General features: G+C 41.1%; 1 protein-coding gene across 1 annotated transcript; it reads left to right on the forward strand.

Annotated features, from left to right (window-relative positions):
- Positions 1 to 902: 902 nt before the first annotated feature.
- Positions 903 to 11,343, forward strand: LOC140542972 (probable G-protein coupled receptor). The gene is made up of 3 exons (XM_072665941.1): positions 903 to 992; positions 7,384 to 8,191; positions 9,649 to 11,343. Exons 2-3 carry the CDS (start codon positions 7,472 to 7,474, stop codon positions 10,249 to 10,251), a joined length of 1,323 nt encoding a protein of 440 aa, XP_072522042.1. The 5' UTR covers positions 903 to 992; positions 7,384 to 7,471; the 3' UTR covers positions 10,252 to 11,343.
- The last annotated feature ends 2,964 nt before the right edge of the window (positions 11,344 to 14,307 follow it).

Genomic DNA, 14,307 nt, shown 5'->3' on the forward strand with positions numbered 1-14,307 from the left:
AATGTTTCATGTTCACATTTATACTAACATCATATCATATTCATTTATTTCAAATATTTATATTGTATAATATGTTGTTAATATCTCCAATATTATGTTAATTATTATTAATAATAATGATAAGAAGAAGAAGAACAACAATAGATACAAATAACAATAATAAAATTATAAATACAGGATCACTATTATTATCAGCATCAATAAACAATAATAATAGTAATATACTACTACTACTACTAATAATAATAATAATAATTATTATTATTATTATTATTATTATAGTAATAGTAATAGTAATAATAATAATACTCATGTATTTATTTATTTTATTTTTTATATATATTTTTTTTTCAGACAGAAATTTACACTTCTATACACGTGTGTGTGTGTGTATGTGTGTGTGTGTGTGTGTGTGTGTGTGTGTGTGTGTGTGTGTGGAAGAGTCTGAGTCTATACACGTGTGTGTGTGTATGTGTGTGTGTGTGTGTGTGTGTGTGTGTGTGTGGGAGAGTCTGAGTCTGAGAGGGCATCTTCACTTGCTCTCACTTTCACATGAATATGTGATTGACTGTTGCTATGGGTTACTTACCCCCCCCCCCTTCACACATACACAATCTGGCCAGCTGTTTCTTCCCTCCCTCTCTGTCTCTCTCTCTCTCCCTTGCTCCCTCCCTCTCTCTTTCTCTCTCTCTCTCTCTCTCTCTCTCTCTCTCTCTCTCTTTCTCTCGCCCCGCTCCATCAGTCGCGGAGCATCCCTGCTGTGGTTCACCTGCTGCCTCTAACCCACCTGCTCTTCACTGGTCAGTGATAAACGCTGTGATAAACGCCTGCTGGGTCCGTCACCACAGAGCCTCCACACAGATCTGTGTTTGCAACCAAACAAAAGATCTCAGCAGGACAGAGCCGGACAGCCAAGCACACCAAAACCACATCTGGCCATAAGATCGCTTATACTAAGAGTGGAGATTTGGGACCTCCGAGCTGGACACCAGGTGAGTTTTATGCATGACTCAATATACATATATATTTATATACATATTTTTTTCTCACTGTTATTATTATTATTATTATTATTAATAATAATAATAATAATTATGTTTTATTTATTTATAATGTTCTCTCACTTTTAGAGAGTTCTAGATAACAGCAGAGAGTGCTGTTAAAATTGTTGCTGTAATGATAATACAGAGATTATAATAATAAAGTTATGATAACATGGTAATAATAACATAATACAACCCACTTATAGGAAAACAAGGGTGACTTCACGTGCACAACACTATACTCATGAATTACACACAGCGGAAAGCTCAGTACTGAGTAAACAGCGTGTGTGTGAGCGTGTGTGAGTGTGTATTCCGGTCCAGGCAGGATTATGGTACACCTGTGCTTGTGTGAGGCTAATGGATGTTAATGAAAGCGCGCTGTGTGTCCAGCAGAGTCCCTAATGAGGATGAAGAGCAAACACTATTGCTTCACCACACACACACACACACACACACACTTACACACAACCTCTTAACCTTTACTTATTATTAGTGGTGTCAATCTCTGACCTCACAGTGATTCGATTAGATTATGATTCTTTAGGCACAAACTTCATGATTCAGTTCAGGTTGATTCTATTCTTTTAGTTTTGATTCAGAATCATTTTAATGGTTCTTAGCTTGTTTGGTTTACTTCTTTAAAACCGTTTGGTGACGGTTCTCTAAACTTTTTAAAAGGTTCTTCTTACTCATAAACCTCAGTTATGAAAATGAATCACTAAGGAAGCAACTATTGAAAGCTTCTTTAAGGAACTTTGGTTCCATTTTGGCTCCACATTAGGGAACCAACAGTGAATTTTCCATGGCTGTGGTTCTCAGGGCCCTCATGTGATTCACAACTTTGCACCAAACCAATACAGAAACTGAACACCCCTTTTTGAGAACCACTGTTCTTTTAAAATAACCCTTTTTGGTTCCAGTTTTGGTTCCATTTTAGGGAACCAAGTGTGGTTTCACAATGGCTGTGGTTCTCGAACAGGTTCTCAGGGGCCTCAGATGATTCAGAGCTTGGTTAATACCAAAAGGGAAACTGAACACACCATTTTGAGAACCACTGTTGTTTCAAAAGAACCCTTTTTGGTTCCAGTTTTGGTTCCACTTTAGTGAAAGTAGAGAGGTATTTTATGGCTGTGGTTCTCAAATTGGTTGTCAGTGCCCTCAGATGATTCACATGTTTGCTTGAACCCAAAACAGAAACTGAACACCCTGGTTTGAGAACAACAGCTCTCTAAACAGAACCCTTTTTGGTTCCATTGTGAATGTAAGTTTTTTAAAAGCACTAAATGTTTACTTCACCAGTTTAGAGACCAGTTCTCCAAAGCAATTTCAAAGGGAAGTTCCATCATTTTTCTAAAATGCTTGTAAACAGTCATTTAAAGTGGGTTTGGTGTGAAATGATTCATCAGGTCAGAATCTTCTCAAAGCTATGATGAAACAGTGTCTCAGGCATTAGGCACTGTATTCATAACCATTTCTACTCTTTAGACGCCTGGTTCCACTCACCACCACTGTGTACAATTCTGACCTTGTTCGTCTCTCTAGAATGGAGCGTTTCACAACGTTTCAAACCCACTCTGAATGACTTTGTTTACATCATAAAAGCTGAATTATGCAAGTGGACACTGATGTGGCCAAGAATGTGACAAATTATGGTGGTCTTTTCATGCAAATCTTAGGTTTTCTCAAGGACAAATAAAAAATAAGACAGGCCCAAGTGTCCAGACAAAAGAACCAATAGGGATTCTCCCCAGCGTCCCTTTTCAGTCTGTCACTAGGATTAGTTTGTGTCTACAGAACCTGTCACTCGTTTCTGGACGTAATCTGTGTGTGTAGTTTCTGAGCTTAATCTTGGTTATGACAGCTGTCCTCATGTGCTGTTATTTTGGACGGGTCACGCTTCTCAGCTCAGCATCAAATCAAACGCTAGGTCAGCTGAGCTTCTGAAGGATTCAGTCGATTCCTGACCTCAGCTGTTGTTGTTTCTGGGTGCAGTCAGATGGTGTTCAGCACAGCTGATGGTCAGTCAGAGGTACATCAGATCTGGTAGGTCTGGAAAACATTGATGATCTGGTTTCAGTGGCATCTGTCGGGGATGTATTAGTCAGTTCTGGAATTTGATGTGTTGGAAACAAAAGTACGAATCTGAGCCACTTTGACCAGAACCAAATTGTGATGGCCAGACGACCGGGTCAGAACATCTTCAAAACATCAAGCAGGTCTTTTGGGGTGTTCCCAGCATGCAGTGGGTGGTACCTACCAAAAGAGCTCCAAGGAAGGACAACCAGTAAACCACTAACAGGGTCATGGGCACTTAATGCATCAGTGATGCTCATGGTGGCCCCACCTCACAACTTACAGGGCTTACAGGATCTACAGGAACATTTTGGTGTTCTAGATACCACAGGACACCTTCAGCCACCTTCACCTTGTGGCTGACTGGTGTAAGCAGTAATAACACCAGAGACGGTGATAACTGAAAGTGATCTTAGGGGCCCTGAGTGGTCCAGCGGAATAAGGCGCTGCCACGAATACTGAAAATGCTGCTAGCCATTGGCAGGGGAAGCCCCAGGAGACCATGATTGGCCTTGCTCTCTCCGGGGCATGTGGAGGGCACTTTCTCCCCACATCATTCAAGGGCAATGCTGGCCAGTACTGGCATCTACTGGATACACACCATTTTCCTCTGAGTGCGTTGGTTGCTCTGCAATGCTCTCTCTGTTAGGAGCATTGCATGTGATAAGGAGGAGAATATGTATGGGTTGGGTGATTGCTGATCGAAATTGACGAAAGGCTTTCCTATCCTTCCTCTGCGCACCATCAGACCCCTGCAATTGATCCAGAAATCAGCGGCACGGGTCGTCTTCAATGTTTCTAGGTTCAGCCATGTTACTCCTCTGCTGCATTCTCTGCACTGGCTTCCTGTGGCTGTCTGTATCAGATTCAAAACCCTGACACTGGCCTACAAAGCCAAGAATGGACCAGCCCCTCCGTACTTGATGGTAATCGTCAAAAGAGTCAAGAGCCCTTCGAGCTTTAAGTATGGCTCGACTTGACCCGCCATCCTTTAAGATCCTCGGGAGACATGCATCCAGACTTTTTTTTCTGTCCTTGCACCGAAGTGGTTGAACAAACTACCCCTGGGTGTCTGAGTCGCTCGCTGTCTTCAAACTCAGACTGAAGACCCACCTCCTTCAGGAGTACTTCAGCGAAGTGCAGTGTTGACTATTGTCGTCTCCATACTGGCTTTTGTATTTAGTAGTATTTAAGCTTAGAGGTATCTCTGGATCTTAGTCTATACACTCAAGCTAAGGGTATTATTCAGAGTAAACAGCGAAGCACATTTGTAAGTCGCTCTGGATAATGTAAATGGAAATGGAAAAAAGAAATCAGGATTTCACACATTTGTTTCCTCTTTGTAGTTTAGTGTTAGAATGTGTCATAGTTTTGAGATAGCCGGCCTATCAGTCTTATATAACAGCCATAAACTCACAGAGTCCTGTTCACATTAATAATCACAACATGCTAAACTGGAGACAGCAAAGCAGATTACTGAGGACTGGCAAAAACATGCCACATGCACAGAGTGCTGTGGGTGTATGACCACAGCATTTTGGGAAATTATGCATGGAGAACATGCATGTGTGGATGAGGGGGTGTGTGCATATTTGTGTGCACTTGTTTTGGCAAATTATTAGGACAATGTCCAATGGTTTAGGGTTAGGCCTTAAACACCTTTAAACACCTTAAATGACTTTGTGAATAATTCTGGATCAACACATTGACTTCCATTGAAAGTTAAGCAGGTTTTTACCTTCTCCAGTAACGTCACCAGTTGGTGAATTTGCCTTCAGGAGCCGAAGTCTGAGAGAGCACAATTTGCAAATTACACATAGATTGCGCTCTCTCTCCTCATCACTCTTAAAGCAATGTTGGCCAGCACAGGAGTCTTCCGAGTATGCTGGCAGCCTGGTAGCAGTTCGCAAAGAGGTGGCGGCTGGCTTAGCATGTATCGGAGGAGACGTGTTAGGTCCTTACCCTCCTGGTGTTGGGAGCACTACTAGTTCTAGGGGGAGTTACGAACAGGTGGGTGTCATTAGTAATTTATCCAAATCAGATGACCTCACATCAGATAAGTGTTTGTGTGTGTGCACATGTGTGTGGGAGTTAATTACGAGAAAGTCTGGGTGATATTTATTGCCCTGTGCCTGTCGTCCTTATCTGCATTCCACATGGAATGGGTGAGGGGTGTGTTTGGAGATAAAGACCCCTCTGTAAAATCCATGGAAAAGTAGAGTCACACCAGCATGGAGGTCATGTCTGCACTCATGTTTTCCCACATAGACAGCGCTGCCTAAAGTCTGGCCTATGGACCAAGGTTGCCCCCTCACCCAAAAAGTAAACAAACACACACCAATCAACCACAACATTAAAACCACCTGTGTAATATTGTGTAGGTCACCCTCATGCTGCCAAAGCAGGTTTGAACCATTGAGGCATGAACTCCACAAGATCTCAAGGTGGACTGTGCTATCTGACATTAGCAGCAGATCCTGTAAGTTGTAAGTTGGGGCACCTGACCCTGTAACCCTGTAATGTGCTGACCACAGCATAACAGAAAAACCTCACAAGACCTGCCTGAGTTTCTGACCCAGGTTGTCTGTCTCTTAAGAATTGACTGTTTTCTTGCTGCCTCATGTATCCACCCTAAGACATATGCCTTGACAGGTGTCAGTGTTTGTTTGTGGGTATGTGAATGTTGGCATGTTCTAAACCTATAATAATAATAACAATAATAATTATTATTATTATTAGAATGATAATAAGCTCAATTGTATGCTTTGTTGTGATTACATTAGCAGTGTGAGGAGTGATTGCCTGTCTGAAGCCGTGATTGTTGATTTGTGTGTGTGTGTGTGTGTGTGTGTGTGTGTGTGTGTGTGTGCGTGTAGTCAATTCATTGCATTGTGAGGGCCAGTGTGTGTGCGAAAGTGTGTGGGAGTATATTTGTGTGTGAGCGCGTGGGTGGATTGTGTGTGTGTAGGAGGGTGTGTGATAGTGAGTTGCAGGTGACAGTGACCTCACTCTAATGCTAATGCAGCTCACAGCAGAAAGCCTCCCTCAGCTGCAGCAAAACAAGCAGCCTCATTATACTCCCCATCAAAAGGTTAGAGAGAGAGAGAGAGAGAGAGAGAGAGAGAGAGAGAGAAATGGAGGCTAAATAGACAGACAAATAGATTCCCTATATGTCCTAAAGTTTGTGGACACCCCTTCTTACTTTACTTTACTTTACTTTAAGTTTACTCTTCTTTACTCTCTACACTAAGTTGCACCCATTCCTCACACAGATGTGTAAATGCACACAGACACACAGATTGTCTTGTCCCTGTAGAGAAGTACTGCCAATAGAATAGGACATGAATCTATTGGCACCTTGTCTAATGCCAAAAATGTGGGCTAGAGGGCTATAACCCTCCCTCTCCCCCCAGTGTTAAGCTGTGGAGCAGTGGAACTGGATTTTCTGAAATGGTAGATGGTGCCCTATCCAATGCTTTGGGATGAGAGAGAGAGAGAGAGAGAAAGAGCGAAAGAGAGAGAGAGAGAGAGAGAGAGAGAGAGAGAGAGAGAGAAAGAGCGAAAGAGATAGCTGAATGGGGGGAGGGTAAGAGAGAGTGAAAGTGAGTAACACCCTACACCAGCACCCCACTCACCCTTTCAACCCCTCCCATTAAATCCTAATTGATCAAACCAGTCAGTGTAAATAAGAGCATATTGTTTACTTAATATAGTTAAAGAATATATTAATAATAATAGCATATGATTATTATTTATATTACTTAAAATACTTAGTGTTATTTTATGTATTTTACTTCCTTTGTGTGTCACTTTATTATTAGGTGGATTAATATATGGATTATGAGTAGATATGGATGCTTAATAGAGAGAGAGAGAGGTTGAGTAAGAGAGCATCATGAATTATTCTTACTGATCAAGCCTCCCACTCTCAGTGTCCCAAACATCAAACCCACAGCTCCTCAACGCTTCATCCACAATGACCAAATATTAGACTTAAGTAAGATTTGGTTGTGATTGACCTTCCCAAATCAAACCTTCTTAGTTTATTTCAGGTCTGAATGCAAAGGGTTTTAATCCCAGTGGATCCCAGGCTCTAATTCACTATTCCAGCACCTAAAGCATGCCTACACTTTACATCCTACTGAGCCCGGGTTACAGCAGTAGGGCAGTGTGATGCCAAATGCCAAGGCCATGTCCGCGAAGGCATGTTAAAAAAAACTAGCAGAAACACTTTCCCATAACTTCTCCATGTTCGCATCAACAGAGCTGACCTGACGAATCTGCGCACCGCCTGTTGGAGGATGGAGGAACCTTCGACTCTCACCCCTACTGTGTGGATGTGAGCAGTAAAGATGGAAGCGTCCGGATTACCTCGAAGCTCCGACCTGAACGAAACAGAGCTCAACCATACGCTGGAGCATGGCCACGGCACCCACGTGCACCTGCCTCCCAGCATGCAGCTGGGCACCATGTCCAACCCTCAGTCCCGCCTGCGGGACCTGACCGGGCTGGTCGCCATGGTGACCCTAAACGCTGTGGCCCTCTTCGCCAACGCAGCGGTGCTGGCCGTGGTGCTGAAGGCACCTCACCTTAGAAAGTTTGGCTTCGTGGGCCACCTGTGCGCGGTGGACCTGCTGTGTGCTGCTCTCCTCATGCCGCTGGCCATCGTGTGCGGCTCTCCACTCTTCGCTGGCGTCATTTTCTCCGTCCTGGAGTGCCGTCTCTACGTCTTCCTCAATGCCTTTCTCATCTCCGTCTCCATCTTCACCGTGACGGTCATCAGTGTGGAACGCTACTACTACATCGTGCACCCCATGCGCTATGAGGCCAAGATGACCCCGCGGCTGGCTGCCATCGCCATGGTGCTGGTCTGGGTGGCGGCCGCCATCCTCGGGCTGGCCACCGTCTTCGGCTGGCCTGACTATGGCCGCCGGAGCTCCATTGCTGCCGTACACTGCTCACTGCACTGGAGCCACAGTGGGCACCGGCGAGTCTTCTCCATCCTCTTCTGTGTGGTCTGTTTCTGTGTGCCAGCTGCCATCATCCTGGCCGTCTATGGGAACGTGTACAAGGTGCTCTTTCATGCATACATACAGTTGTACATACCGGAAGCAGTGGAGAACTTCCTCTGTTAAAGGCCTTCAGTTTGTGGCAGTAACATAAAAAAACTTAACAACAATGCTAAATTCTGATAGCATCTCTATGGGATTTCTAATAGTAAGTTAGCACAAAGCTAATATTACTGCATATGAACATGTTTTACCCCTTCTAGAGCATGAAAACCTTTCGGATATCAAAATTTGATCAGTTTCCAAATTATGTTGATTGTTCATCAAATGTGTAAGTTTAGGTCCCAAAGGCCTAACCAGCGGGAAAGCATGTGTGGCTCTATCTATCTACAGGGGGGAAATTCCTGATTGGACAATTTTCCATTGGGAATTTCCAGATCTCAGCTCATTTGTTTCCATCTAAAATCTTAACAATGAAATAAGAGCATTACTACACAAATAGCAGTTTTAGGGGTTGATTTGTTTGCCCACTTATTTTGGATGTCTTTGTTAATAAACCCCAATTTACTCATTTCTAGTTTCCTAGAAATGTCATATTGTCATATTGTCATAGAGTCATATTGTACCATATTGTTCTAGTTCTGATTTATTAGCTTACAGACTAAAGCCGGGGTTACGTCTCAAACCAGTTGGAGCATATTAACGTTTGATTTTTTCAACCTGTTTCTGAGCATAATCTACTAGTGGTCAGCGGCTCTGTATCTGTATGGGTCCAATCAATGGCCAATGAAAATAGAGCCAAAAAGTTGCATTTTCAGGCAGTTGTTAGGCAGTTTCTAAGTTTACGTTGCAGTGCAGGTGCAGCAGCTACATTCTAGTACATGTCTGATCTTGCAGCACTATTTAAGGTGGAATGGAAATTCGTAAAAGAAACCAACATCTCTCTTGTACATAACGTAGCCTTCAACACGTGCTGTGCTACCCACCTTCAACTCACTCTGCAGTCTGTACAGACCTGGCAGACGTTTCCCAACCTATGAGCTCACCTTTCTTTTGTTTTGGGTCAGCGGTGCAAATGGTGGCACAAATCTGTGACTCCTTGGTAACACGAGGCACACATATTTTCGGCCATATTTGGTTCGGTCCGGTCCGGTTTAGTGTGTGATGGAACTTTTTTGGGGAAAATCAGCAAAACTCAGTTGGGAAGTGTAAGATACCCAGTCTTTTTTATAATATGCTATGGTTTTAGTTCTATAGTGTACCCAATGCTTCACAGGGGAGAGGGAGGGCCATCCTACCCCCTCAGAGAGAGCAAGTCGGGATGGGAAAAAGGGAAACTTCAATTCTGTCCAACTAATCACGTTAATCACACTTCAGGCCTTTGTTTGTTTGTTTGTTTGTTTGTTTATTGATTTATTTATTTGTTTATGAAAAACTTTTTACTGGTGTTTGATTAAACTTGTAATGCATGGCAACAAACCTGTGTTATCTTAACTTATCTCATCCTTTCTCTCCTTAAGGTGGCTCATACGGCTGCCCGGCAGAGAGGGCCTCTACCCAGCTGGGTGACCGCAACGCCCCGTCCCAAAAGGCGTTCTGACTCCGTCAATAGCCAGACAACCATTATCACCACCAGCTCAAGTGCCAGGAGGGCAGGCCACGCCCCCCGCAGGCCCAGAAGGGCACTTGTGGGTGGTAAAGCGGCCCTCACCCTGGCCGTCATCGTGGGTCAGTTCGTGCTCTGCTGGTTGCCCTACTTCGCCTTTCACCTGCACCTGTCACTGGGCTTTTCCCACAGCACTTCAGACGAGGCAGAGGGACCCGTGACCTGGCTGGCGTACTCCTCCTTTGCAGTCAACCCCTTTTTCTATGGCTTGCTGAACCGGCAGATCCGAGAGGAGCTGTGTAAAATGATGTGCTGCTGCCGCTCTCCGGGCAGACCAGTGCGACCCCCTGCCGCCTCCGGACATGAGCCTTCTGCCCACGAGGACTTTCTGCACTTCCTGAACCGGAGCACCTCTGTGGACGGGACGAGGAGCAGTTTCCATACAGCAACCCCCAGAACTACGCTGGACCAAACTGGCTTCAGGATACCAGGACAGATCCCTGAGGAAGTCACTTAGACTATGATTGCACTGATTCAAATAGGAGGTGTTCACACTGGATTCAGACCTGAAGTATTCAAATCAGATTCAATTTAGAATTCCATCCAACTTTATTTACTTGAGATCTCTGAAGGTGTCGGGCTGTGATTACACTGATTTATCTCTGAAGAGTCTAAATTGAAACTGAATTTGAAGTGTTTACATTGGAGACCAAATCTAAGGTGTTTTAACACCAAATTGTATTCAAATTGTTAAAATCCGATATAAATCTGAGATGCTTGAATTGGTTTAACAGTAAAAAAACAAAAAAATTCAAACTGGATAAAAATCAGAAGTGTTTGTAATATTGTCTTCTTTGACATAAATTCCTGGCTTACTTCAGAGAAATCCAATAAATGTGGGAAAAAATCTAAATTTGTGGGTTTATACGATCTTTTTCTTGGACTAAAAGGAAAAGAAGTGAAAATATATTTTCCATCTGTGACCAGATACCCAAAGTATCTAATCAACTGAATTTTCTGTGAAAGAACATTTGCCCTCTCTATTGTATCAGCTATGTATAGATATTGGTATGTAACAACTTGTTAAAATAATGGATCCAGATCCATTATTTTATGATTCAGAAATTTCACAAACAATCTTTGTAGACATGGTCCAATCTGGGCCTGAACTTTTCTCCTTTCTAATTCCCTAATGAAGTGATTAAAAACAACAGGCATTCGTTTGATATGTGAAAAAAAGACTAAGCCAGGTAGTCAGGATGTTTGAGCTCAACCTCAAATACTCAGGGCTGTTCATTTTATTGGACATCAGGAGTTACAGCTTATGAGAGAACTGATCCATGCTCTGCTCACAAATGCATCCTTTTATTTACGTAATGAGAAACTGTAGCACGTTACCAGACTACAAAGAGACTGCAGAGGGTTATTCATTTCAATCTTAAATTTTTACTGCAGGTTAAAAAGTTGGGTTCAAATCTGAAATAAAAAAATTAAATATTCAAATGAATCAAATATGAAATGTTCAAATCAGGTTCATATCTAAAATGTTTAAACCTGAATCAAATCCGAAATATTTCAGACTGCATCACATTTTAACTTTAATCAAATCTGAAATATTCAAATAACATTTTTTCAAGTTATTCAAGTTATTTTTTAATATGTTTATTCTTGACTAGCTTGTTTATCCTTGTAATCACCACTATGATAGGATGCATTTGTTACATTTGAGTTTGTTGAACTAAAAATAGTATGAGAAAATGTTATATTTTTCATACTAAAAGTATATAGAAGTTCAATTCATTCAAAAATGTAATTCAACATGTTAAAGCACCTATTTTATTTGCAGTGTGGGAGGAGCTTTACTGTCTAGGGTTTTTTCACAGTGAGATTGAGAAAATGTTCTCCAAAAAAAAGAGATGTGCGACTGTATGTAAGAGCATGCCTTCACTGACTGCCTTAACAAACACCTGAGCGATTGTCCAGCCTACTTGTTATACCCCTTTAAAATCCATCCACTTTATTAGTATTTATTTACACATGTACATTTCCTCAGTTTTGCTACAATTCTATAATTCTATCAGTGTCTCGTTTCACACAGTTGCACAGTAACACATATCTGGTGTTGTTTTATAAAACAAGGCATTTATGGAACTTAACAGACACGTTTCTGACTGAGAAACTCTTTTGTTATTGGACGTTTGATTTCTCTGTACATTATCGGGTCTTTATTTATTGTGTAAAGCGATATTTATTTGAAAAACTCAAGTGCAAATGCTTTGGTCATCTGTTTCTGGCACATCTGCTGCACCTCAACGTCTCTTACTTTAGCTACAGGTGCAACAATCAACTCTGAAATGAAGCTCCGCTCTCCTGTTTCACCTCTAAATAAATGTGACGTAGTCTCTACAGTGTGGACTGTTTGGAAAGGAGTAGGTCATGGGCTGGAAATGTGTGGACTAAAGCCTCGCCGTCCATCCTGCCTCGTCAGTTCTCAAAACACTCTTTCATTGGCCTTTAATCTACTGCATATACGTCATGTTGGATTCTGCCATACATCACCATACGATACAATGCAATACTGCAACATAGTACAATGCTTGACTTGTTCTCTGCCAAGCTGTGGATAGGTTTCACACATTGTTCGTGCATGACCTTGGAATTTCTCAATGACTTCATCACTTCATGGTGAGTCAAAGTCCAAGCTATTTAAAGAGCCCATATTTTGAATTATTCTCGATTAACAAACCAAAAACAGTCATAAATAATTTGAACATTCTCCATGTTCAGGCTGTTTTCCTTACTGTGGCTTTAAGGCTGGAGAGTACCCTTGATGGTTGCATTGTGTATCCTGCATTTGTTTGCTGCATCCGTTTTGCACACCCTCAGAAATTAGAATGGCTACGCAAGAACGGTAGCAGCATCCAATATACGAAACGTTTTGAAGAAAAGCTGTGTAACCATAGACATATATAGCTAGCTAGATGCACTTTGCTGCAATACGTCAGTGAGTCCGCCATATTGCTTCTAAACAAATACAAGGAAACAGGGAGCTGTGGCAGTTAGTGTGCTTTCTGTATATTTATAACAGTGAAAGGATACAGTTTTTACTAAAAATGGAAATAAATATTTTAAAAATATATATAGTTCAGTATGAATAGTATGGAATATTATTCAATTGTAATACAGTGTGAAGTGTGATGTAGTAGTAGTACAACAATATGCAGTATAGTACAGCATATTAGTATTAGCCTTTAAATGAAAAAGAAGAAGTCTAATAAATAATATAATAAAAATAATGATGAGTTGTATAATAATATTCGAGAATAATAAAGCTGCACAAAAAAGCTGCACATGTATTAGGCACCTGGAAGAGCTTGTTTTCCATTATATGGACCCTTTACTTTGTTGAGATGAGACTAAAAACAACCGCTTTGATACATATTATCTGTATTTTAATCAAAACTTTTGCTTCAGTAAATGTTTTATGATGCATAAACCTGGCCAAATGATCCACAATGATCTGGAGTAAAAGAAAATGTGAATATGAAAAAACTGACCAACGTATTTTCATATACCTACCTATTCAGTCAACATCTCTAGCCTCTCATTTTTGTACTTTTTGTGCAAAAAACATTTGATACCATTGAATTTAAATATGACAGCACTAACTGTGCAATGCAGTATTACTATAATTCTATAATGTAAATTGAATATATATATATATATATATATATATATATATATATATATATATATATATATATATATATATATATATAAAAGAGGTCGCAAGTTCAAATCCTAAGCCTAATAGTGTGGAAAAGAGTGGAAAAGGTTGTTTTTCATTAAATGCACCCTTTAACTCCAAGATAACTATTAGTTATTATCATTGTTTCATAGTTAGTGATGTAATAAATTACATTTGGAGGCAGGTTACATTACAGTCTGCCCTGAGATTTTCCGTTTACTTCAATGTAAAAAAATGATAGCAATAATAATAATAAGGTAAAAATACTTCATGATTAGTTTTTTCCATAAAACATGATCACATTCAGGTTCTGATAAATCTCCTGCTTAAAAAACTCAAAACCCAAGTCAGATATAAATGTAATTCGTTATATAAGAAACTATGTAAACAATTATGCAATTCCATTTAAAAATGATGTAATATAAAATGAATGCATGGCAAAAGTGCATTAATAACTCATTACGGCATTAATTACATTGACCCTGATCTCTGACACTAAATACAAAATCTGAGGAGATAACAGAGGTACTGTAATTATGGTCGCTACTGTGCTCTTAAATAAACCCAACATTAACAGTAGATAACATCATCCAGTTCACCAAGTTCAGCTCATATTCATTTACATCTGCCGTGTCCGAGTAGAGGATTTAGGAGGAGTCTTGAGTCTTGGCCCTGTTCTGCACTTATATAAGAGAAAATCTGCTGAGGAACAGCTGTTGGAGCAGCAGGCCGATGTGCTCGCACACTCAAATGGGATGCGATGGGGTAAACACACACTACCTCCTCTCCATCGTGTGATATTACAGGTCAGGATGACACACTTTT

Source organism: Salminus brasiliensis, chromosome 21, assembly GCF_030463535.1.
Source record: "Salminus brasiliensis chromosome 21, fSalBra1.hap2, whole genome shotgun sequence".
Classification (NCBI taxonomy): Eukaryota; Metazoa; Chordata; class Actinopteri; order Characiformes; family Bryconidae; genus Salminus; species Salminus brasiliensis.